This window comes from Kogia breviceps, chromosome 4 (genome assembly GCF_026419965.1).
Source record: "Kogia breviceps isolate mKogBre1 chromosome 4, mKogBre1 haplotype 1, whole genome shotgun sequence".
In the NCBI taxonomy this organism is placed as follows: Eukaryota; Metazoa; Chordata; class Mammalia; order Artiodactyla; family Physeteridae; genus Kogia; species Kogia breviceps.
In genome coordinates this window covers 29,602,714-29,630,316 of record NC_081313.1, presented here as the reverse complement: position 1 = coordinate 29,630,316, position 27,603 = coordinate 29,602,714, and the positions used below count along the sequence as shown (strand labels likewise).

Here is a 27,603-nt window from a genome sequence, read left to right as displayed (position 1 = left end):
CCCCGGGGTTACTTTTGCTGGGAATGTCACGGGGCGCCCCCTCTGGCTCTTACCGCGTTTAATGGTGAGCCAGGTGTGAGGAAAGCAACAGCAAGCTGCTGACTGGGGAGCCTGAAAACTGGAGACTCAGGAAGAGGGATGGCCTGATACTCAGTCCCTACTTTGTCCTCCACTGGGCTCTTCTTCCCTGGGTCACTGTTCCCGTGACACTGCAATCGTGAGTCTATCTCCCAAGCAGACCCTGAACTCCTTTAGGTCAGGGGCCTTGTCTTCCTCATTTGGGGTCCTCGGGTCCTAGAAAAGTGGCTGGTACATTAAAAAGCTCGACAAGTGCTTAGTGAATGAAATTGTCTGTGACAGAAAGGTAGACATTTTCTGGGACAGCTAGACTTAAATAAATTTGTCTACGCTTTACCAAAACCCAAATCCACTAAAAATAAATAAAAAGCGTTTAATTTCCCAGGTTTCCTTTCTACAGGATGCAAAAAAGCCAGGTGATCTCTTTAGACCTCAGATGGGTCTTCCCATTAGATCTGACAACCTCTCCCTCTAGATGTCTGTTATTTAGACTCCCTTCCCATGTTTGTAAACACATGGAGATAGAAAATAAAGTGGGACAACGGTTGGCTTCAAATGAGCTGGGCTGAAGCTGATTTCTCGGTGCCTTGTTTCCAGGCTGCCATGCAGTGCTTTCGAGTGTTGAGACAGACTCAGTTTGGCTAAGTTTTGATTAGCCGGGAAGGCTCCGCTTTCGGCATGTAAGCAGCACGTGGGATTTGCTGCCCTGTAGATTCCAGGGTGCCACACACCGGGGCTAAGCTTCTCAAGAAAGACTGGGCAGTTGTATAACCAATGATAATATTTAGAATTATGCAGCTGTGATAAGGTCATCCCATCCCTCACGGCAGGGCAAAAACCAATCCCTTCCGGTGGAGAGGAAGGAATTTTCCCGTGTTGTTACTCCATGACTCATGGTTTCTTTAATTTACCTTTAATAGGAAGCTGATAGCTGAAAGGATCACAGACATATGAGACGTGAGGAATCTGAAGGCTTAGTTACATGCCCCTGAACTGAAGCTCTCTTCTAGAATTTTCACTTAAACAATGTGGACCAGGACAGCTCTCACTGCTGCTACTCTGACTGCCAATTAACTACCATTAATTGAGCACATACTGTGTGCCAGGCATAAATCCTCAGAACAGACCCACGACATAGCTACCATTAACACCTTTGTCTTACAGAGAATGAAAAGAAGGCCCAAAGAAACTCCTCCCCACCCGAGATGGATACTTTTTTTTCCCTCCTTCAGTGAAATGTATGTGTGCGGGAAGAAAGGAAAGAAATCTACAGTCCCTTTTCTTGTATATAAATGCCTGGGGTATTTCACAAAGGCCTCAGCTATATCCCTGAGCCATGACAATGAATAGTTTAAAATATTAAAATTTTTTTGTGCGATTTTGGCTCTCATTTTTGCAAGGCCTTCACAAACCTTTCACATGTCCAAATACTAAGAATTGCCTTGCTCATTTTTTGCCCTCTTGCGTTAAAGGAGATGACAAAATTTTAGATTATTTTTATTGTAACTGTCATTTCTCTGACACTAAGGGCCATACTTTGAGGTACGCCATTTATTGTCTGTACTTTTATTTTCTCAGGTGAGAGAGCCTTTTGCTGAGTGTAGCTTGTTGGCTTCAACTACAGTTAAGTGCCACATTCCACTGAATTCATTGGTCTATAGATTTGGAAGATGTGTGTCAAAAGGGATGCATCCCCCTTCCAGAAAACTGGAGACAAGGAAGATTCCTTTCGAGGTAAGTGATTGACAAGGAATGCACACTTAGAATGAGAAAAGAAGAAAGCACTAGTTTTCCGAGGAGGTGATAGTTATGTCTACACAGAGCAACCTGAAATGGAGTTTAATTATGATCTAGTGAATTTAATCAGGGTTAAGTCAGCCATGCCAACTCATAATTCTGGCATGAAATATCTAGTCTGGCTGCCTATCTTGACCAAATCAATAGAAATTGGTGCCAACCCCCTATTTTATTGTGAGGTATGTTGGCATACAAGTATTCTTCTTGTTCAAAAGAAATAGGTACTTGAGTACAAATCTAGCCATTAGGCTTTCTCCAGCTTCTCTCTGGCAGCTTCCTCTGGAATGCTAATACACACCAAGAATGTTTGGAAAGATTGAAATTGCAAATTCAGAAAAAGGAGAACATGGCTTACAGGGGGTCTAGTGCCACAATTCACCAACAAGGATGTTCCAACTATGAAAACCTAACTTAAAGGTCTCAGAGTTTAAATGTGATTAAATGTACAGAACCTTCTAAAACAAAATGCCAAATGGAAGTAATGCAATAAGGGTTTCATGCATTTCAGCTTCTGTCTGCACAGACCCTGGGACTTTTGAACTTAAAGAGTGCTGAGTTCTTGTGTTCCTGTCGGGTGCAGAAAAGGCCAACGTGGGTAGGACACAACATGGTAATACCCAGAGGGTGGAGGAGAAGTTTGCCAACAGTTATTTGTTTAGTAGACAATAAATGTGGTGTTCAGTATCTGATTCCATGTTGAGTTAAGCTTTGATATGGAACAGTGGAATGAGGCAACATATGAAACCCAGCAATAGCCTGATGGGTGCACAAATCTATCAGTGCATTTCTTATAATTAATAGCACTGACACTGAAACCTGAGTTCCAATATTGGTAGCCCAAGGGTTGGATTGAGCCTGCAGATGTGCTTTGTTTGGCTGGCTCTGTTTTTCTTCTGTTAATTATGTGAATGTTTGAAAATCTAGGTTCTTATCAATTTTTGGATTTCTGGATTCTTTGAAAAATTGGAAGATTTGGCCCTTGTTGACACATGGCAACAATTGGCTGCAGCTGATGGTTTGCAGGTCACAATCTTGCCTCCCTTTGTTGTCTACGCTATTCTGCAGCGGGTCACTTTCCATTGATCATCACATTCACCCCTGTCACCTCTCCTGTCAAAGAGAAATATTTCTCTGTATCCATGACTCTATTAAGTAGGAAAACAAAAAGTAGCCTGAAAGGGCAGCTTCATATATATACGTTGCCCGCTTGGCCACTGGAGGCATCTGAGTTTGCTTTTCCATTCTAAAATAGTGGACCCTGACTTTTTTCTCTCCCAACACATTCTCCCATAATGCTTCCCAACACACACAGGGATCGTCTAGGGTGTGTGTACTTTGCAAAAGTCCCCCCACCTTCTCATTCACACTGAGTCACACCCTGCTTTGGTTTAGAATCCCTGTACTTAAAGCCATGAAAGAAATTCTTATTGAATCTATCCCTCATTCCAGTTGATCATGAATATCTAAATTACCATGTAGCTTGGAAATTATTCCTTTGAGACCAACACCTTAAAAAGGTCTTTGGCAAGCTAAATTAAGCCCCTTCTCTTAACAGTCCTGGAAAAGAGCTGACACTCTTTTAATGGTCCTTAGTGGCAGCATTCCCAACTTGCAATTAGGTTACATTTTAAAAGTTCATTTTATACTGGTTGTTTGCAGCTTACAACTCCTTTCTCTTTAACACCAATATTGTAAATGTTGATAATTTCTCCAAGGTTTACGCACAATTTCTTTTTAACCATGCAGAGGGATTGCATCATGGTGGGTTTTTTATTTTCCCAGAAAAATTACTCAACGAAAGTTTTTATTCCTTCAGCAAAGTTGATGTATTAAGTATTAGAAAATACCAGGAAATTCCACTTCAAATAACTGTTAACTAGGATTGCTACTAAAGGGAGCTAATGTTTTCTCTAGTTGTACCAAACAAGGGCTTTCCTCTTATAAAACCCACTGTAGCACAGTGGGACTTTTAGCACAATTACCAGAAAGCAGAAACCTCTAAACACGGTTCTCACCCTGGAAGAGACAGTATAAAGGAACCCAAAACCCCACAGTTTGCATGCAGGAAAACTGCAGGTACTCAATTCAGACTCCAGCCAGTAGGGATGGTGGGAAGGGACTCCCTGTACCATTAAACAAAATAGTGGATGTAAGTTCTGTCCCCTAAGTGCCTCTGCAAGAACTTGTTTCCCAGGAAAATGGCAGCACATGGATAATGAGGATGTTCCCTCACGTCAGCATGAATTTAGCTTCTGTGATAAGAATCGTGGCCACTATGATTACCTCTGGTCAGCAATGGGCCAGGCCAGTTTCAAAAACAAGTGCCCCAAATCATCCTGTCTACTTGATTGTTTTATGGGCAATTCATCCTCCAATGGAAGCTTTATGTACATGCAATCACTTGTTTGAAGACCTGAACAAGTAGAAGCCAGCAGAGATCTGCAAGGCGCTGAAAAAAAAACAAACTGACATAGTTTCTGTCCAAGTAATGGCCAGCCCTCCAAGGCATAGAGCAGTCAGAATCTTGCCCCAAGACTTTTGAGTTGTTCTATGTTGTTCTTATTACACAGAGATCTTGAAAGGCGATTATAAATATCCTTGAGAACTCCCTGGGGGTTGCGGGGCAGGGAGATGCTCAGAGCCATCTCACAGAATGATCTGCCTAAGGGTGGGCAGTAAGCCAAGGATGGAAGAGAAAACAGGGCCAGTAATACCTGAGTTCTGGGATTTAGCTACAAACTCAGAAACCATCCTGCTGGGGCAGTGTCTATGGACATTCCTTCTCCAAGTCAGAGATGTGCTGTGGGGAAAGAGAAGAGTGGGCAAGGAGGAATGCACAGCAACATTTTTTTAAAACTTCTTGGTTCTGTCTGTGTTCTCCAATCACAGGTACCAGTGACTCTTCAACCATTTCTCATGCAGGCGTAAATCGTTATTTCGCGTTCATAGAAAATAAGAATCCTATCCTGCAAAGCTTCCGTGCCTTGAAAATCCGAGTGTCAGCTGACAAAGTATCTGGATGGGGAAAATCTCCCACCCCCTCCCCATTCTCCCACCAGCGTAAAAGGCAACGGGGGTGGGGGACAATGGAGAAGGGAACGAAATCATGCGGGTTCACCAGGAAAAGATACAGTGTTGGTGGCAGCAGAGTTGGTGAGTGTGTTGTGGGCATTACCTCTTGATGAGGCTTCCAAGAAGGCTCCCGCTCAAGTCGTGGTGGCTCTGAGAACAAGCATTCTTGCATCAATAGCTAATAGGCTGTCCAACCAGATGTTATCTGGGTGGGATAAGAGGGTGAGAAAACAGACCTGTTGTACGCTGTTGTCAACTACATCGCTGTGGGCAGAGAAGGCTGGTTGTGTAGTGTTTAGCAGTGCGCCTCTTTTGTAGTGAGGCAGACCAGATTACGTGGCGGTTCAAATCCGTTTCCTCTTGTGATTGGTAAAATACGAGAGTTATAATCATTCATGCATTACTAAAGCCTCCTTTCCATCATTTTGAAGGGACTTTTATTTTCTAGAACAGAGCATGCATCCAGCAGAAACCTAAAGCGTTTGTTTTTCTAAGCGATCTTTTGCAATAAGCACACATGAACAAAACAAAACAAAACAAAACAAAACTGCATAGGGTACCTGTGACAAGACTGGAGATGATTAGTGGTAACACCAGCATCTGTAACATCCTCATCAGAAGTTCCCCGGGAAAGGAGAAGTATTTGACTTCCCGGTAGCTCATTTTGTATGGTCGGAGGGTAAATCCAAGGATTGTACCTGCAGGAGAAAAAAACAAGACAAAACAAAGAAGAAAAGTTGAGTCTTTTTTGAAACTGTAACAATCGTAGGAAAATAAGCAAGCATTTGGCTGATTATCACTCCTGTCTAATGAGACTCGATTTATTTAAGCAGTAAATATTTGTGCAGCTTTGGAGCAAGGGGTGTGCCTATCTTTTCAATCATAGTCTGGAAGGGTCTGGCTGAATTCAGGGCTTTGAGTAGAACTTAGAGAAAAAATGTTCCTGGTCTAAGCAAACGAAAAATTTCTTTGTCTAACTTGCATGCAGGGTAACCAATTTTGACATGGCCCAGGACACAGTCATAAAGATTGGGGCATATCTAGGAAACAAATCACGTATCCACACACAAGGCAATATAGGGAAAAAAAAAAGGTTTATTATAATGAAGTTCTTTTCTAACAACAGATGTTAGAACTGCTGGCATAACCACTTATAAAGAGTAGTGTAATTTTATTTTTTACAATTAAAAAAAACTCCACTTTTTCACACTGTTAATCCATTTTCATCATCTCCCTGTCTACACACCACACTTTCTGTCTACATGGTCCCGATATTGCCTTGGCAACTATATTGTACAGACTTGCTAGTTGCTGGCAAAAGAAGACTACAAAATTAGCAGAGACTTTTTCCAAAAGTTTTCCCTGAAAACTTAGAGGATAATAAGGGAAAGAGAAAGCAATTTTCCCCTTAATTTGATTCTGCTCCTGGAACTTTTTTGTGGCCTCTCCCGTTGCAGAGCACAGACTCCGGACACGCAGGCTCAGCGGCCATGGCTCACGGGTCTAGCCGCTCTGCGGCATGTGGGATCTTCCTGGACCGGGTCACGAACCCGCGTCCCCTGCATCGGCAGGCAGACTCTCAACCGCTGAGCCACCAGGGAAGCCCCTGCTCCTGGAACTTTAAAAAATATTTAAATGATAACTCTATAGGTAAATCAAATTATGCATGGTACCTTTGGAAATGTTCAGAAATTAACAGATGTACTGAATAATTTACTCCTTCTCCCCTTTCCCTAATAAACTTTCTTTGCCCCGCCAAATTTGCTTATTCCATTATTGTAAATATTTTCAAAGATTTTACTAAACCATGTGAGTTATAGAGAAGTACTGAGTAGTCTAGAGGCTAGAGGTTGGGGGAGGAGAGAGAATACTATGTAGACACAAGTTCTTCCAAAGGAAGCAAGCAGTCCTTTAGGGAAACTGAACCATCCTAACTTCTTATGAAATGAGACACAAAGTTCATTTCAATTGTTACTGCAACTCCAATTTCAATTCTTGGATTCCAACAACATGAAGTATCCATTCTTTGATTACATACCGTGATGTCCCAATTATGAGTTGAATTTACATGACTAGAAAGTCCAGCTGACCCTGTTTTCAAGACCTTCAGAAAAACATTTATTGCTTTTTCCCAATGTAACAGTAATATGTTCAGGAGAGAAAAGTTGATTTGGAAAATGTAGAAAAGAGGAAGCAAAAGCCTGCCTTTATTGGTTCTACCATTTAAGTAGCAAATAGCTAATATTGACTGAGCTCTTTCTATTTGCCAGGCATTGTTGTTAGTGCTTTACCTGTATTAGTATCAATATATTTAATCCTCACAAAATTCCCAGGACATAGGTACTAATTTACCACCAATTTACTGATGGAGAAATCTAATCATAGTGAAGTTAAAACATGCCCAATTTCAACAGCTCTTCCATATCAAAGTCAAATAGCCGTCCATTCAAGCGGCAGAGCTGGGATTTAAACCCAGGCAGTTTGGACTCAGATCTCCCATTCTTGACTACTTTTCATACTTCCTGTCTCTTCAGTAGAGCAAAGACAACTACTGTTAGTGCTTCCCTGCACTTCTTTCCAGAATGTTCTCTTACAGAGTTAAATACACGGAGATCACACAGACTATACTTTTCCACATATAGTCACCATAAACATCACTTTTAAGCCTCATGATAGCAGATCCAGTGATTGTATCAAAATTTACTTACTACCCTTTTTGTTGGTGAACACTTGATTGTTTCACAGTTTTTACTTTTATGAAAAACACTATTATGAATATATGAAGGCTGGTTTTTACCTAGGAATATTTTGTTTAGTGTAGTTCAGGGAAAGGGAACCAGTGCATTAAAGAATCTGGTTACCAGCTGGGGGGAGGAGAGAAATAAGTGAGGGAGATTAAGAGGTATAAACTTGCAGGTACAGAATAAATTAGTCATGGGTATGAAATGTACAGTGTGGGGAATATAGGCAATAATTATGTAATATCTTTGTAGAATGACAAATGGTAACTAGACTTATCATGAAGATCATTTGGAAATGTATAGAAACATGGAATCACTATGTTGTACACCAGGACCTAACATAGTGTTGTAGGTCAATTATACTTCAAAAACAAACAAACAACCTCATAGAGATCAGAATTGTGGTTACAAGAGGGGGGGTGTGTGGGGAAAGGAATCGGATAAGGCAGTCAAAAGGTATAAACTTCCAGTTATAAGACAAGTAAGTACTAGGGATGTAATGGACAACATGACAAATTAACACTGCTGTATGTTGTACATGAAAGTTGTTGGGAATTCCCTGGTGGTCCAGTGGTTAGGACTCAGTGTTTCCACTGCAGGGGGCATGGGTTCAATCCCTGGTCGATGGACTTTCACTAAACTTTTTGTGATAATCATTTCATGATGTATGCAAGTCAAATCATTATCCTGTACATCTTTGTGTGTGTGTGTGTGTGTGTGTTGTTGTTGTTGTTTTGGCCGAGCTGCAAGACTTGCGGGATCTTTGTTCCCAGACCAGGGATTGAACCCGGGCCCTCAGCAGTGAAAGCTCAGAGTCCTAATCACTGGGCTTCCAGAGAATTCCCATGCTGTACATCTTAAACTTATACAGTGCTGTATGTCAATTACACCTCAATAAAACTGGAAGAAAAAAAAAAATAAAGCATATCACTACCTCAATTCATGCTATCAAATTGCTTTCCCAATGGATTGGCCCAGCAGTTTAATACCCCATTGGTGAATGAGAAGGCTTTATTTCCCATACCTCTAGGAATGGAATGTTATCATAAAAACTTGTTAAAAGAAGCAGAATTTTTTAATGAGTAAATAGTCTGTATATTTGTTTTCTTTTGAATTTACTTACTATCTAATGATGTTGACCATTCCTCCTCATTGTATTTTCACCAGTCATTTACTAAATCCTGATAGTTTACGAGTTTACGTATGTGTGTGTATATTTGGTATAGATTCTTTATATAATAGAGATACTCTTTGCCTATGTTTAAAATAATATTTGCTATAGTTTTTTTTCTAATTTGCTTGCCATATATTATTACTTAAAATATACAGGTGTTCTACAAATAATGTCTACACATCTTTTTTATTAAGTGATTTCTTCAAGAGTTATAACTTTAATTTCCCTCACCCTCCCAAGTTTGAGAAATCTTTAATACACTTTTCCTTTTTCGATCATTTGCTTGGTTTTAAAATCTTAAATCTCTAATCTCCCTGGAACTCGGTTTGGGGTAAGGTATTTAATTTCCATTTTCAGTGTGCATTATTCAATACAACAGTATTAACAGCACATAGGAATTATAAAAAGGTCTGGTTATATCTGGTTCTTTCCTACTTGTTCATATAAAGGTCAAGTTACTAAAATCTGTGCTTTATCTTATAATAAGTACGCAAGTAATAAAATGGATATAAAGTTTACTTCCAATTAAATGTATTTTCACTGGTATTGGTTATGTTTTGTGACTTTTATTTACATGCATTTAAACGTTTGTCATTCAGTTATAACAAAAAATATGCACAGTAAGCCCAAAAAACTCATTTTGGTCTTCTGGAATTTGACCATACCAAGCTAGTAGGAATTTTAGATATCCTTCAAATAACAATTTAAGAACAAGCTTGGTTTTACAAGACCCTTTCTAAATACATTTTTAGAAATGTACTTACTCATGTACAACAATATTTTCAAGGGTGGGTAGGATCCTGCCTAGTCCAGAAATACCCATTTAAACTATAATCCAGAAAAAATTGGTAACATAGCTGCTCTACTAATGATACAGGTTCTAGGGGCAAGAGACAAGCCAGTGTAGATGAAAGAAGGGACTATTCTTTCTAAATACTAGGTGCATTTGATCCCTTTTCCCAGAGTTCAGCCTTTGCCAACATTGACTCTACTCCCCTGTTTGCACGTACACCAGCTGTACGCAGCCTCTTTCTCTCCCTCAGTGCTCCTGGCACCTTCCCTTCCCTTCCCCCATCAAACCCCACATTTACTTCGTGCAACCAATTTTCATCTAGATGTTAGGAGGGAAAGCAAGCCAGCTCAGTGAATGAATTCTGGGCAATACATGAATGACAAAGTCTCTTAACTCTCCAATATGGCAAAAAGATGTCTAACAGAGCAACGGAAAGACAGTCAAGGAGGCAAAGTCTCAAGAGGTGGTGAAATTTTTCATCTGTCTCCTTCCAGTCAAGCTGGTCTTGCTTGGAAGTGTAGTCCTGGCATCTACCCTAGAATGTCTCTGTTTCTTTACCGTCTCCAATACGGAAACCACATTTTCTAAAAGCTCTTCTTTATAGTAGGAACTGCAGAAAGATGACATCATTTATTTATAAGGGATAGTTTTAAGTCAAGTGCTTTGAAGAGAGGAGTTGTTTAGAGTGATAGCACATGGCAAATACACTTTGAATCAGTTTTGTCCCTGACTGTGCTTTGGTCTATTTATTGTCTCTGGGTTTATCAAGTGAGCCATTTCTACTCTTAGGACAGATTATGTGGGGAAGGGCAATTTTTATTGAGCTCTCACTATGTGTTAATGGTGGTGTGATCCTCATCACTTTATGAGACAGGTATTATCATATCTATTTTAAAGATGAATATCCTGATGCTCAGAAGTTAGTTAACTTGCTCAAGTTTACAGAGCTAGTAAGTGGTTGACCTGGGGGCTTCCAAACAAAAGCCAGTGCTCTTTCTACTAGCTCGCTTGAAGACAGTTCTCAAACGCACCTGGCCTCTGGGTCTTCAGCATCTCTAACCCCCAAAATCGTAGAAGCACTTGAGTACAAACCTTGGACCTGCTACAGATGTCCCAGAGGCACCTTCGGAACCTTCCACAGGTCCTCTTACTTTTTGAGGATCCCACAATATGCTTTTTAGTATCAAGTCACTGTTTAAAATGGTTACACCAAGTCCCTTTTCATGGAATGATTTAACTACATGTATATAGAATTTATTAATTAAAGTAGCCTGCCTTTTCCCTCCAGTGCACACATTTTAATCCTTGGAAACCATCAGTAACAAAGGTGGGAAAGACATTAAATGAAAACATGCTTCCAGTTCTCATGCTTAATGACAACAGCTAACAGTCTTCAGCACATGCAAGATGCCAAGTTCTCACAAGCACAGATGCCATGGAGGCCAGGACTAGTACTACCCATACCTCACAGATGGAGAACCAGTCACTGACAGAGTAGGTAAACTGCCAAAACCACAAACCTGTATAGGTTGGAGCCATAGTCAGCGTACAGAGGGGACAAGCTCTTCTCAAGGTCAGCTGAGTGGCTGAGGTGAGCTTCATAACCAGCTCCAGGGCCCAGACCCTCACCCACTATGCTGTACTCATGGCCTTTCAGTAGACATGGTACGAATTTAAAGAGCCGAAGTTAGTACACTATATATATATATTCACTGTTGTGGCCTCTCCCGTTGCGGAGCACAGGCTCCGGACGCGCAGGCTCAGCGGCCATGGCTCACGGGCCCAGCCGCTCCGCAGCATGTGGGATCTTCCCGGACCGGGGCACGAACCCGTGTCCCCTGCATCGGCAGGCGGACTCTCAACCACTGTGCCACCAGGGAAGCCGTAGTACACAATATTTTATCTACATGTTCATTCTCTTTTGAATTAGGTTAACTAAATATAGAGCTTAAGTTGAGGAAAGATTTTGTTGATTTTACTAATGAAGTCCACATTTAGCTTTTTTTCAGTTCATTTGTTAAATGAATAAACAAAAGCCATTTTTTTCTTCAGCTTTCTGCTGGGACAGGCAGCGTTAGAGGTGAAGCCAGTGTGCTGAGGTCAGCCAGCTATCAGCATCAAGTCAAGAGGAGATGCTCTGCATATGCAAAGATGGCTTTTCTGGGTAAGCAATTCAGGTTTCTGATTACAGAGCCCAGCAACAAAAGAGCCTTCCCTGAAAACAAGTTCTCACAGCCTGATACATAGGCTTCTCAGAGCCCTCTCCACTCTGCCCTTACGACCAGTTAGAGGGAGAGGGGTGGAGGGAAGCCTTCTTCCCTTCAGTAAAGCAACTCACTGCCTCTGAAGAGCTGAGTTCCATTAGTGGGCACTTATTTAAGCACATTGATGGATATTCCCAGAACTAATAAAAACGTGTATGGCTACCAGATCTTTAGTGCAAAAGAACAGATCCTTTATTATTGATTACTCTGCAAAAATAACCATCAAAACCAGAAGAACTTCCTAACAGGATTTGTTAGATCCGAAGCAAACTTTGCAAAGCTGGCATTTTGGTGACATTATGTAATACATAGATGTCACGAGCAATATCAAAATCTCAGCCAACAATCTCATAGTCTTCTTATTTTGGTATTTTAACAAGATTTCTAGAATCTAGGAAATATCTTAACAAAAATGTTTACGGTGATCAAAATTAACTGTCCTTGTTGAATGCTACTAACAAAGATGCATTTTTTCAAAATACTTTTTTCTCCCCTAATATGGAAAGCTCAAGAAAAGTCTCCTTCCGGGGTTCACTGTTTCTCCCTGGGGAGTCTATACAACAAATACTTCTTTGGAAGATTAAATATCACTTCACTTTCTAAACTAAGACACAATGTGCACCCTGGAGCCTCAGAAAGAACACATACCTGGTTCACTTTTGAAGGCCAGACATTCACAAGTTAAAGCTAAAGACCTGTTTTAAGAATTTGGTTCATATCTAATCTGAAAAAAATTATTGAAAATATTAAGAAGCCAGAAAATATTTAAAAGAATGAAGCACAATCTGAAGTAAACTTTAGACTAAATCACCCACTTTAACTTTTGGTGGATGTTGGCGTTTGAAATAGTAAAGTTTTACTAACGTTCCTGCCCTATCTCCAGACTCTGTCATGAACAGATTGGCAGACCAAAGCCTTCTAGAATTATTGTTCACAGTGCAAAATTCTTCAGGAAAAGAGACAATGACCCCCAAAGAGCTCAGATGTCAAAAGAGAATCTGAAAGTGATAGTGGCATTGATCTTGAGAGGAAGACCTCACATTCTGAGGCCAGCTGTAAGAAAACTACCAAAGGCCCACCCCCAAGGTGAGCTAACTAGCTCTTCTAGCATTTACATTGCAAACCAGTCAAAGCCCATTCAAACTCCTACCGGGAAAAAGCTTGGCCTGTAGATCTTCAGCCAGAAAGGAGACCATGCTGTCTGCTTGAATGCAAGATGGCTCAAGGATATAATAGTATCAAATATTTTTGTTGATAGTGCACCACTGGTTTTATGTGACAAAATACTATTCTTTCCCAGCTAGGGTCTTCCCATTTTTTTAGTAAAAAACCAAACACACAAACAAAAAACTAGCATTACTGTGCCTCAAGTTTACAACAATCTAATGTATGATGTAATAAAATCACAGGAGTGGCATCCATTGCCTTTGCCATATTCTATTGGTTAAAAGCAAGGTCACAGTTTCCACCACACCAACAAGTGAGAGGCACAGAATGATTAGGGCTTTGTCTGACCTGCACAGTCTCTAGGCCTGGCCCCCAGCTGCTGTTGAGCAGTTTCCCCGAGCAGACGAATCGCTTAGTTGCACCGTGAATCCGATTCCCTACTGCACTTCAAACTGTGATTTCTCTCATGATTTGGGAAACTGGTTCTTGACTGAACTATGATTTCTCATATGCTTAGGTTTCTGGATTCACAAACTAGGAGTGATAGCTCTCGATTCCTAATTGTCTCACTAGGCAGGTTTTTTTGAGTATGAAAGACAGCAGGTGTGATGCTGTAGAAAGATCACAGTCTGAGAGTCAGAGATGAGGGTTCTGGGCCTGATGCTGCCAATAAATTACGCTAGTAGATACTTCACTTAAATGACTGAATCTTCATAGCAAACCTACAGGACTTAATATCACCGTCTTATAGATGAAGAGACTGAGGCCTAGAAAAAAATAAGCCATCTGTCCAGGATTACATGGCCAGTAACTGATGTTGGCGAAATGGGGTTTCAAACTTAGATCTGCCTATTTCCACAGCTAATATCTTCAAGTCATATAATCTCTTTGCCCTCCCTGCCCGCTTCTTAATCTGAATAATGAGAGAAATAGATCAGAAAGGCAGTATCTATGATCTTCTTGAACTTTAATATTCTCTGCTACATATTCTGAGCATTACCTTAGCTGCTTTATATGCATTCATCTTGTTTCTTCTAATGAATTCTAAAGTCCTTGATAATGCATACGAAAGCTTGTAGTAAGTCATAAAATGCTTTATCAATTTGGCCATTACGGTTATTATGGCAGGTACTCAATAATTATTTGAGAGATCAAATAAAAGTTTCTATTTCAGAACTTGGCTAGATTGTGGCCCAATCTGGAGAAGTTAAAAGCCTGTCTCATGCAGCCTGATGAAGCTGCTGGACGTAAAGTTCCATTAACTCATTTTTATAAAGAAGCCAAGGGCAAAATGGAGAATTTACCTGCCCAAGAGGTCTGCTGGTCCCTGGCCTTTTGTTTCAGCCCAAACTTCCAGGCATTTCCTGGTGAGAAGCTACTCTGTGTTTGAGTCAACCTTTCAACCCTCCCCCACTCCTCTGTTCCCACATCCTTCAGAGGCCCTGGCTTGGCTCATTCTTTTGTCCTTTGGTATTTCCTGTTGCTGGAGGTGGGAAATACCTGTTCCAGCCTTGTTCCACCAGTGGTGCCCAGATAACCAGCCCTGGGTGACTGATGACCAGGCAGGGTACAGATGCAGACTCAAATCTGCATGGCATGCAACACTGAGACACAACTGAATCGGAAGAACCTTGGAGTTCTGAAAAGTCTGGTGCTTTCTTCTTAAAACTGCACTAACATAGACTATGTGAAATGGTAATATAATTTATAAATCATCCTACACGTCTTTAAATGTCCAATCCACTGTCAGTTAAAAAAATCTATTTTAGAAATAGTAACTGAAATCACCAGAGTCTGTTGCCTTCCCTTCTGGTTAATATATATAGTTGTGAGTAGAAACTGGAAATGAAATATATTTAAAATTTTCCAAGTTCTCCCTGTGCCTTTGCTTGTGTGTCATATACTTGCCTGCCCACACAAACTTCAAAGTCCACTCATCTCTACTGTGGCAGCAGCCCCATTGGGGGAAACTCTTTTTTTTTTTTTTTTGCAGTACGCGGGCCTCTCACTGCTGTGGCCTCTCCCGTCGCGGAGCACAGGCTCCGGACGCGCAGGCTCAGCGGCCATGGCTCACGGGCCCAGCCGCTCCGCGGCATGTGGGATCTTCCCAGACCGGGGCACGAACCCGTGTCCTCTGCATCGGCAGGCGGACTCTCAACCACTGCACCACCAGGGAAGCCTGGGGCAAACTCTTTTAAATCTCACAGTTTGGAACAGTAAATGACTACAGCCTCTATGGGGTACAAATTAGCTATACCAAATCACAAATGGGTATACCTTTAGTCTCAGCAATTTCACTTTGAGGCATGTATCCCACAGATACACTTTACCAGGGTGAAATAACTTTTATCCCAAATTATTCATTATACCATTTGAAAATTGATATCAAAGGGTTGGAAACAACCTAAGTGTCCCATCAATGGGGAATTGCTTAAATAAAGTATGGTTCACGCAAACAATGCAGCCTCTAGAGAATGAGGTGGTTCTTTATGTGCTAGTAAGAAATGACATCCAAGGGATATTGTAAAGTGAAAAAAGCGAAGTATGAAGTGAGCTATATATACTATGGTACAACTTGTAAAAGGCAAAAAAAAAAAAAAATTAAATAAATATGAATTTATTTTTATGCTGATAAAATAACTCTAAAGTCACAGAAGAAACATAACAAAGCAAATTGGAGCCCTGGGGGATCTGGGTGGGTGTGACACTTTCATTTCATTTCACTTTTGTTCTTTTTGATTTGGGGCAATGTAGATTTATTTATTTCATAAGTAAAATAACAAAATAAATACACACACAAAAATGGCCCACAATTAAAAACAAAACCTGACTGAATTCTATATTACATCTTTTCTGCTAAATGCCTGAATCTTTCTAAAAACTCACTCTGGGTCTGGGTTGGTTGGTTCTCAATCTGCTTTAATTTGCTTTAACAATGAGTTTCCTTAAGTTGGGTCAGGCAGAGGGGGGACACTAGTGTGCTCAGATTTATAGTCGACTGGATCACTTTCTGACGAAAAGTCTTTTTTTCTGCAGACAAGGAAGTGAATCTGAAAAAACTTTGAACTCCGTCGTTATAGGCCCATGTGCTGCTTCACCCAATTAGCCAGAGTTACAAGTATACCAGAGCTGAAAACTCACATTGTAAAACACTCAGCAAAGGTATGCTCTTTCCTCATCTGTCATGTTGTGTAAAGCATCCTGATGCCAGAACTTACAAAGCCCTGGCAAGTTTATTGAGTTGCAGCTTTATGTACAGGACTACTTGATTTGCCTTAAAAAAGCAAATATAAGACAAAAGTAAATAAATAGGAAAAAGAAAAAAGAAAACCATTTGGGTCATAGGCAGTCTCTTCAAAGGCTCATAATTTCCTTCTTGATGCGTTTACCTTCACATTCATCAACACGCTGAACACAGCAGCAAAAGCACATGGATCCCTGGGGTTTTGCCTTCCTTGCTTTAAAAATGGAATTTCCAGTGATGCAATGTGTCTAAAAGAAGAGGCCATATTTTCAGGGTGAGAAGGGCAGTAATTGTCCATCTCTGCTCTCATTAGGGACAAATGAGCTTCATCTTACAAGATTTTGAATAGAAAGTCTCTCACTAATAGCCCACTGTTTTCTCTCTGGGAAGCAACAGCAGTTTGTGGCCTGGAATCTTATTGCTGGAGAACTGGAGAAATCTCTTTGGGGACAAGAAGAATGAAGTTGTCCTCTCAGGAGACAGGGACTCGGTCTTGAAATTCAAAACTTAAGTGTACCTTTCAACTCTCTACTCCTAAATTTACCTTCAACTCTTTGATAAGATACACAGAGGAAAAAAAGGAGTGCCTTTCCCCGACATAGACTTAATTCAGCCAGGGTATATCTTCCTTTATCTAGCCTTGGGGGTTTTATTCTTCTCTTTTTGGATTCAAAACCACTTGAGTGCATTTTTTTTTTTTTTTTTTGGCTGCTTTGGATCTTCGTTGCTGTGTGCCGGCTTTTTTTCTCTAGTTGCGGCAAGCAGGAGCTACTCTTTGTTGCAGTGCGCGGGCTTCTCATTGTGGTGGCTTCTCTTGTTGCAGAGCACGGGCTCTAGGCGCGGGGGCTTCAGTAGTTGTGGCACATGAGCTCAGTAGTTGTGGCTCATGGGCTTAGTTGCTCTGTGGCATGTAGGATCTTCCCGGACCAGGGCTCGAACCCGTGTCCCCTGCATTGGCAGGTGGATTCTTAACCACTGCACCGCCAGGGAAGCCCTTGAGGGCATTTTTGATTGGGTCGAGTGATGGGAATATTCTTGGTCTACGGAATAAGCTCTGGGCCATTTTGATAGCACTGAAGCTTGACATAAAACTCATAATTTTTATCCTCGGTGAGCACAATGGCTAAACTGTGTGCCCTGAAGTGCTCTGTGTGTTTCCACACCTCACAGCAATGATACAGCTCACCTAGCTGTCAGACCAAATACTTGGTGAATGGTGGCACCCCAGCGTTCCATAAATATCAATAACTCTTAACACCTGGAACGTATAGCTTGGAAAAGACGGTGCTTAAATTCCAGTTGCCTCTTCCAAATAGCGTAGGCTCTTCACAACCTTGTTTACTCTACAGCAAAAACAAAGGCCTGCAATTTTCATCCCCTGATTTATAAGAGAAGGGCAGAAGATGGAATGGCAGGCGTGCCTCTGCAGAGGTGTGTCTCAGTTGCGTCCTCAAACATTGCTTAGGAAACATTGGTCACCACACCCAGAGTCAAGAACTTGACAGTCAAGAATTCAAAGCAAGAGAAGGCAGCTGCTTCATAGGTTTGAGAGACTGGCTAGAATGAGTTGGGAGATCATGAGTTCAGGAAAAAGGTCCTTGCAATGGTACAGCATCATGGGCTGAAAAGAAAACCCTCATGTATCTTATTCCGTATTTTCGGCTTTAGAGGAAGACAAATTAGACTTTAAATGATAGAATTTTGGAGTTGGAGGCAGACATTAGTCCGAATGTATTTTGCTGATGAGGAAATATGAGGTCCAGAGATTTGTCTTAAATCATAAAGGGAGCCGATGGCAGAGCTGTGTCTGTAAGCAGAACCTTTAGACTCTCAGCGCTTTCTCAGCTGTGTTCCAGACATTCACAGATACTAATGGGAAGGGGGGATGAACTGGCCATGGACCTACATTGCTATAGAGGGCAATGGGAATGCGCTCTGTAAACTGTAACACAGCAACAGTGGAAGGTATTATTATTGCAGGTAATTGTCCTGAACACACATACTTATTTGATTACCTACTTGAAACAGAAACAAATTTGAAATTGCCTGCTCAGTTTTCTTATTATCTGAATTAACAGGAAGAAAATAGAGCAAAATAAAATCCAGAGACAATCTCAGAACAACATTAAGCCTTCTACCGCCTACTTCAAAATAACCTTTACCAACTCTTAGAAACCAGCAACATTTTCTCCAAGTTTCCAGAACCCCTCATCTTGCTTGGCTCCACTCTGATGGGGGCGACAATTAATGAACAGTAGACACCAAAATGCTGGAGAAAAGGAGAAGCCAGGGAGGTGGTAAACTCTGATGGGTCCTGAGTGGTACGAACAAAAATGCACTATTGAGTATGTTACAACATTTATTGAAACCATTTTCTCAGCAACTTCCCATTTTCCTGAGACATCACTCCCTCCATTGAGCAGTCTGTGTTGTGATAACAGCTGCCTGGGGATTACTTTCTGCTTGGCTCAAGAGGTTAGGGACAGATAATGACGGTGTCACTTACACTGAGGCTTTCATCTCTGCCTCTCAAAGCCTTTTACAACTATTAAGTCTCTTCCTACGACTCTCTTGGCTCCCTCCTCTAGCCAAGGAAATAGAAGACACTTCCAGACCGAAAGCAGGTGACCATCTTCTCCCCTTCCCACACCCGGACCTCCCTCACCCTTGGCTCTCAGTCCTCTGGCCGAGTAGCAGCATCAAACCCGCGTGTATTTTCACTTGACGCCCTAGCACAGATGGAAGCCAAAGACGAAGGGTTGACAAGTTTCTTCGGACACTTTGCCTGCCAAGCATTTAAGGAAATCATTTAAGGTTACATGGTCGTAAAGGGCAGAACTGGGATAGAATCTTGGCAGAGAGGTGTTATAATTATTCCATTTTACACATGAAGAAACAGAGGCTCAGTTCCAGAAATGATATGTAAACCTCAGCTTCTGACTCCAGAATCCGTGGCTCTGATCTACTTCCCTATTCAGTCCTGGACTCTATCCGCAGGACAGGAAGCAGCTCTCTGGAATGCTTTTGGAGAAGGTGGGAGGGAGGGCTGGGACCTAATGCAAGTCAGCTATTTGCTATTGCTGTCCCCCCAATTTTTTTCTGTAGCTCTGCTCCCTGGGGAAGACAATATAGCAGAGAAAAAAATATCAGACTCTAGTCCTTACACCCTATCCCTATGTCACTTCTCCAGAGCAGGGCATTATGAATCCACAGCTTCCTAGCTCACCCTCCAGCCCAGCCCTCTGCCCAGGGATTCTCTGTGAGTGACAGTCACTAGCTGGGCTCTGGTAACAGCAGGGGAGGGCCTGCCTCAGGAGCCATCCTCCCCCGACCTTCTGGAAGCCCCTTCTCTTCTTCTCTTTTCCAGGAAGTGTTGAAGAAACTGGAAATCTGAACCCAGAAATCTGTTCACCATTCTTTGGATTCTTGTTGTTCAGCCTGGGTGGAGATGCCCTTCTCTTAGTGAGCTGAAAGGTGTCAGCACAGGGGCCACCAACTCAAGCAGTTGGCTAGTTTGGTCCAGGCAGCAGCTGATAGTTCACCGCATTGATGAACCTGTTTGGCTGAACTAACTGACTTGGCTGGATATTGTATTACAGGTCCAGGGCTCAGAATACCACTACAGCATTTCTGGGAGATTATTGCTTCTAGTTATAAAGAGTTAATACTGCTCTCAGAATAGACTCACTTACAGAGTAGCTTATGCAGTGGGATAACCCGATTCATTGATCGTTATTCGTTTACCTTCAGAGACAGAACCTGTCTTCGTTCAGTCGAGATGATAAGGCTACCTTCCAAATCTTTATTTATGGTGAGCGTCTTGCACTGTATCTCCACTGCAGTGGCAGCCCGCATCTCAAACTCAACATGTCCGAAACTGACATTATTACTTCCCCTGTCTTCTTCCTGTGTTCCAGCATGACTGACGGTACCAATGCCACTCGGTCGCCCAAGCCAGAAATCAGACCATCGACCTGCAATCCACCTTCTCTGTCAACTCACATGCAATCAGCCACCAGGACTCAGGAGTGACCCTTGTTCTGAATTCTCAATTCAATCTCTCCTTTCCACCTCTCCTGTTGATGTGTCAGTGCATATCCTTAGCTAACTGGTGTAATAAAACAAGAATGAACATTTCCTGAGAGGAGAGACCAAGCATCCAGAACACTATGGTGGGTAAGAGTATGAACCTGGAGCCAGAATGGTGGATTTGAATCCCGGTCAAAACGCATCAACTGTGGGATAAGTATCTGAGCTTCGGTTTCCTCATCTATAAAACGAGAATAAAAATACCTCCCTCCCTGGCTTGTTGTGAGGATTAAATAAAGCTAACATACTAACAACACTTACAACACTGCTTGGCACCACGTAAGTGTCCACAATATATATTATACATGTAACGATAGATGAGGAAACTGAGACTTCAGAACAGGTAAACACCTTCTTTAGGATCACACGGTGATTAAGTACGGCCGGCATATGAATCCAGATCTATCCTTCATCAAAAGCCACACTTTAAAAATGTTACCACATGGCACATCTATGGTTCCACGTGTGGTTGTTAATAACAAAGTAGAACGTCTAAAGTACCAACACAGAAAGACACCATATACGATATAGAACTGTATATACAATATGATCTCATTTCAAAAAATGTTACGAATTTCTCTATTACTACCTCTGAGCCCCATATATTCCTTTGTCATCTCATTTTTCATCCATCTCTCCTACTAAACGACCTGAGGGCAGAGATGCCACATTGTATAGCATAGAGCCAGATACACAACATACAATATTTGTTAAATTGCTGAATAGCATTGAATCTTTAAAAAAAAAAAAAGTATTTATTTAGCAGATAATAGATGAGTGACATTCTGTGACTTGAACATGACAAAGGATTTTTCTTTCTTTCAGGGAGATGTCTGAGGTCCCTCTGACACAACTGACGACAGTATGAAGTAGAAAGTGCTTCCTGGAGGAAGAAAGACAGTGACCACTCTTCTCAGTGTGTTTTTTGTCAGACAGCTGTCTGCTATAGCCCTGGAAGACACTTCATCTAATGCTTTAATGATGAACTATCTTAAAGGGACTTAGCACTTGCCACTGCCTTGTTTCAAGTTGCTAGCCTGTTCCCGTTACATGGGCTTTGCAGCCTGGCACTTTCAGACTTTGACGTGGCTTAGAAATGACATTAGAAATGTCATTGCATAGAAATGACATCACAATGCACATGTGGTTCTGTGCCTGTGTTTGTAGAGGAATTGGTAGTGAAATATCTACAATTCCCTACTTTTTTTGAATATATGGATTCAACATGTCTCTACTCCTCCTCTGTATTTCTAGTTTCTATTTCCACACACTAAATGCACATTGATTTTATTTCAAAAAGATGAAAGAAAACAGACTGAACAAAAAATTCACCCCACTATGTAGATTTTCCCAGTCTTTTTTAGTAAAAGTGATCAAAACCGAAGAATTTGAAAACTAGGTAATTGGGACATCCTTGGCGGTCCAGTGATTAAGACTTCACCTTTCAGTGCAGGGGACATGGGTTTGATCCCTGGTCGGGGAACTAAGATCCCACATGCCGCAGGGCAACTAAGCCTGCAGGCTCTAGAGCCCATGCACCACAACTAGAAAGAAGCCCATGCACCACAACGAAGATCACGCATGCCACAACTAAGACCCGATGCAGCCTAAATAAATAAATAAATAAATTTTAAAATAAATAAATAAATAAAAAGAAAATTTAAAAAAGAAAACCAAGTAATAGCTATAGTTCTTTCTTGTCATTTCATCTTTGGAGAAAATAACTATTTTCTTCTTCCTTCCTAGCATCTTTCCAGTTTTTCCTTGTGCTGCAGCAAATAAATTTCAGAGTTGATGTCCCAGACATGTCCTATTATTTCTTTTAGGGTTGATGTAGACATGGTACCCAGTGGCAAGCTAAATGAGCCTTTGTTTTCACTGGGCCCTCAGTGGAAAAGGCACCAAGAGATAGCTGAAGGCTTCTTCCTTCTCTCCTAAATCTGTTTGCTACTAAGTTGTGATTCCAAGTCTTTGGTGTAGACTCAGTGGTCTGACTGTCAATGAGCCCTCTTTATTTGTTTCTTTGTTAGTGCCTTCTTCTTGTTACTTCTACCTCCTCAGTTTCCATTAGTAAAGCCAACCCTGAGGGGCACCCTGCCAAGTAATCTACCCCAGCTCAGCCAACCCATCACAGCTCTCACAAATCTTAGGGAAAGTCCTCATTGGGCTAGGAAATGATCCCAGAACTCATAGAGAAAATGGACTCTTAAATCCTGCCACTATCTTCCTTCTATCAGAGATGTTATTTCTTTGTAATCACTTAAGAACTTCTTTCTCCATTGATCTTCTCTCCATGTTCAGGTTTTATCACTTTCCATTTCTGTGTTCTTTACCTGAAACATTTCTGTCCCAGAAATGGAACTCTTGTGTTTAGAACACCGTTTTGAATCAATGTTTCTGCATCTTTTCCAAACATACTCCAGTATCACTGAACTCTATTATTATACGTATAGGGTTGCAAAATAAATAAGTATTTGTTAAATGAATGAGAGGAATGCAGCTTAATCATTTGTAGGAGAATTATATGTTTTCTGCTGAGTTTAACTGAGTAAATCATATAGTAAAATAACAAAGCTATGTGAATGTATGTAGCATTGCTTGGTAATTGGCCTCTACCAAGACATGGCCGCATTTTTCTTCCTGGCAACTGTCACAAGATGTCAGCTAGTCAGGAGAGCACTGAGGCAGGATGGCAGAGTGGTTAAGAGAATGGCCTCTGGCACTAGACAGCCTGAGTTTGACCTTCACCTCTAGCATTTACTAGCTGTGTGACTTTGGGCAAGTTGCTTGATCTTTCCGTGCTCAGTCTCCTTAACTATGAAATGAGGATCAGAGTAATCATACCTACCCACTGCCTTCAAAAGCTTGTTTAAGGATTAAGTGAGCTAATATAGGCAAAACACCTAAAAAGTAGCTGGAATAGTGCTGTATAATCGCTCACAATTATTATTACACAGCTATTACTTGGCTTGACAATGACTGTAATTCAGAGAAAAAAACCGAGATGAGAATACTGTATTTTACATCAACTTCCAAAGGCTTCCCTGGTGGAGCAGTGGTTGAGTCCGCCTGACAATGCAGGGGACGCGGGTTCGTGCCCCGGTCCGCGAAGATCCCACATGCCGCGGAGCCGTGGGGCCCGTGAGCCATGGCCGCTGAGCCTGCGCGTCCGGAGCCTGTGCTCCGCAACCGGAGAGGCCACAACAGTGAGAGGACCGCGTACCAAAAAAAACCCCATCAACTTCCAAGACAATGATACAGCACTAAAATACTTCTTCCGGGAAGATATTGAAACCTGGAGACCTAAAGAAAGCCATTACTTCTCTGAGTCAATCAGGAAACTTTTTTTTTGAACATCTCTGGAATTAATTGAACAGTCATTAATCACCAACAATTACTAAAAGGAGCCAAAGATGTTGAAATGGAATATATCTGAAGTCTTGTGACAAACCACTCTTCTGCTATATTCCTATTTGTCTGCAATCTAAGAATCCTGTTTTTGGAGATAAAGTTATAATTATATTTACATGCTACAGAATTTTCTTAGTTTTTATTGTCATTACCTCTTATATTTGATGGTGATCTTGGCAAACTCCAAGGTAGAGATTAAAGCCTTTTTTTTGGTGGCAGATTAGTAGAAATTTAAGTTACAGCATTTTTTACAACATGATATTGGCTTAACTGTTTACCAGCCTAAGGATTTATATAGTGGTTCAAAAATTCTGAGTAAGTAGATTTTTCAGCCATATTTTAAAGGAAGATTAGTGCTACCTAAAAGTAGTAGATATAATTGCTAATTATAATGAACTATAATTTCAGATACCAATAAATCAAACAAAACAATCATGTTTTATTTGTACAGATTGCTGTCAACAATGCTAAATTAGTAAGAGACTGAAATGTTTCAAAAAAGGTTTAGCTATTTATGTCAGACACTTAGAGGCAATGAATGAAGGATCTGTGCTTACATTTCCCCTAATTTACCTTTCCCAGTCACTGGACAAGACAGTGTACAAACAGAAAAGATTCAGCCTCTATGTCTGTGTTGATATTCTGCTGCAAGTCAGCACCAGTTAGAATATAATTACTATTAGGGACCTGTGTCTCATTCTGGGTGTATCAATAGAGTACATTAGTTTTAAGTAAAAGTGACATTGCATAATGATCACATTTTGGCCAAATCTAGAGTACTTGCTTGTTTCTATTGTTACTTAACTGCTCAAGTCTTAAGATTAAATTATCCTCTTTTATCCTTACATGAGATGGAGAAAGATTTGATTTATTTCCCTTCTCCACACAATCCATTGATTTGCACAATGCCTAATGAGATTCTTTCAGATTCCTACGTGTTTACCACACGTTGTTCCAAATGTGCCAACAGACTGTCATTTAAAGGAAAAAAAGAATCTTCAAATCCAGAGGAAAGCCTGGGCTATCCTTTTGAATACCTACAATCAGTTCACCTGACAATATTCCCAGGCAGTCAGATGCCCCCAAGAAACAAGATCTAGTTGGTTTTTTTTTTTTTGCTTGTCATCAAATGACTTACCCACAATGACTGCGGTGACAGTGAGTAGCACAAAAGCATTCCGAAACAGGTAACTTTTAACATCTTCCTTTGTGATGTTCTGCACTTTCTTCTTGGCCAAGAGTGTGCGTTTACGGACCCCTTGCTGGAATCTCTCCATCCTGCCTCCCATCCTGGCCTCTTCTCCATTGCTTTTAGTCATGTTTTACTTCTGCAGAGTGTCTCTTCTTTGAACTTCAATGTCACGGAATCAGCCCCAGAAAGCCAGTCCTCTTTGGTGTTCAAGAACACAACTAAACTAGAGAGAAAGAGACAAGAATTACAGCCTCCAGGGGTGAGAAATCAGGGCTGCCCAACACCAGGGGAAGCTGTTGGCAAACTGCATAATCTCAGTAGGAATCAAGGGCTGGCGAGTGGCAATGCCAGATCTCAAGGCTAGAACGTGTATATTTTACTGGACCATGTGTGAGACATGTGCATAAATCCAGAATATATGAGCAGGTACTTGTGTTACATTTTTAAACATTTGTCCTTCTCTCTCCAGTGAAGCTATAAAAGGGCTCATCAGAGCTGGGTGTGACTGAGCACCCTTACCCCCACCCGATCCCCCAGAACCTAGCCAAGTACTTTGCACAATGTTCGCCCACAATAAATGTCCAATTGAATTAAATGCACAGGAAATGCTCAGTAATTATACTTAATGGCTCATGTTGTATACATGGCAAAGGCATAACCAGGTCAATGAAATGAATTAAGATACTGAGATTTCACAGTCAGAGGTTGCTGTTATATATAATAAAGTAACTATTTTCTGCATTAAGAAAAAAACCATGATAATATCAACTAGTAAATATGCTTATGAAAAGAACACAAGTACCCACAGTCCCTGGGAAATACATTTGACCCTTTCATGTGGTAACATTTTTTTTTTTTTTCATAAAATAAGCTAACTGCGTTGGACACATTTATAAATCATCTGAAATCATAATTCATCTTCATTTTGGTCCCAAGTAGAAGTACAAAGTGGCATTTGTCTTTGTGGCAAACATGCTGTTGTCTTCTGAGGAAACTATCACCTACTTCTCAGTATTTTAAAATTTAGGATTTCTAGAATAGATGAGGAGATGAATTCAGTTTTCATTCCAAACGTTACAGCGTGTGGTTTCTAGTTTCTTTAAAGTGCTCCTAGGTTATTCAAATATATCTAAGTAAATCTCTCCTTGGTGGAAATCAGCTGTTTTGAAAGATCAAGGGATTCCTCCTGCTGTTTCACAAGATTTCTAATCCGTAACCTTTCCCATGATAAATCCAAGTAAAAAATCAAGTCGTGCCTGTGGACGTGTGTATCTGGCAACGAGAAAAGCCAGTGTGTGCGCCTGTGGAGGAGGTAACTAGAAAGCAAGAGACTCCTCGGAAGCTTATGGCAAATCCAAGTGCGGAAAAAAAGACTAGTCTTAACAGTTTTGACTTTTAAATAAAATTGCGGGCTGGGGTCAGTGATAATAAGACGTACAACTCGTTCAAGACTTCACAGCAGATTAAAGTTTAGGGAGAAGTAAAGAGGAGACGCGAGAGACCAAATTTTTTCCCCTCCTACTAATCTCTGATTCCCTTTCTCAGTCACTTTAAAACAGACCAGCTCAGCCTTGATTCTTTTCTAGAGCTCGAACCACAATCTGCCCCCAATCCACCCTGAATGACTCAACTCCAGATTAAGAGAGGACACGGCGTAAATAGACACCACACGCTCAATGCATTAAATTACTAACATGGACTTTATCTACCAAAATGGCTAGCTTTTACTCTCGCTACTCCTCTGCTCGGGAAACAAAATACACTGGCAGAGAAATGGAACGAGAAATGTAGCCCAGCAGGAATACAGGACGGCAGACTTACCTTTTCTGATTTTGTAACGGGTGGAAGATACCCCAGGCAATGACAAGGTGAATTCCCAGCAGGTACAGCGGAGCAACAAAACGCAGCGAGCAAGGCGTGCATGTGCTCTGAAACTGCAAATTACTATCGGGGCAACTTAAGAAAAGGGGCGGAGTCTGTGCCCGGGAAAGGGGGAGTGGGGAAAAATGAAAACACCACAGGGAAGGAGGGGGGGAAACCCGAGGTTTCTGGAATATTGATTAACCTTGGCGCACCAGAAGCATGCTTGCTGGCTTTGTTTTGCTCCTTGGACCAGTTTTCCAGCTTTGTCAGTTCACTTTCATTAGAAATGCAAAACCGGGACCAGGAAGAATTGAAGAATAAAGCGCACACAACACTCAGAAAGCTTGAAGTCTTGATTAGAACGTTTCAAAGAAGACTTTTCTGAGGCTAAAGTTAATTATCTCACATTATGGCAGGTTTCCTCCGCTTAAGGAAACACGAGTGTGCTCTTTTGCCTGGTTGTACAACTGTTATGAAAGAGTCCCTCTTTTTAGAATTGGGGAAATAACTGACATTTCTTGGGAAGACCCAGAACGCAATCAAGTATAGAGAAAAAAAATACTTACTATAATTCTCTAGCCTTGCCTAAACTTACTCAAAACACAAGCTGAGACATGCCTCTATTTTAGCAGTTTAAACTCTATTATAGCAAATCTAATTTAGCTCACCGTCTGTGTTGCGGAGATTCAAAAAGGTAAGAAGCACAAAGATGCCAGGA

The 27,603-nt window shown here is 41.2% G+C and overlaps 1 protein-coding gene across 1 annotated transcript in view; it reads right to left on the bottom strand.

The window, feature by feature from the left end:
• The window catches only part of SLC1A3 (solute carrier family 1 member 3), a 74,908-nt gene extending 47,771 nt beyond the window's left edge, over positions 1-27,137 (bottom strand). Inside the window, exons 1-3 of the mRNA XM_067030883.1 lie at positions 26,844-27,137; positions 24,969-25,245; positions 5,508-5,645 (exon numbers count right to left, since the gene is read on the bottom strand). Coding sequence (XP_066886984.1) covers positions 5,508-5,645; positions 24,969-25,149 — 319 coding nt within the window. The 5' untranslated portion in view covers positions 25,150-25,245; positions 26,844-27,137. The remainder of the gene's footprint in view (positions 1-5,507; positions 5,646-24,968; positions 25,246-26,843) is intronic.
• Between the last annotated feature and the right edge of the window lie 466 nt (positions 27,138-27,603).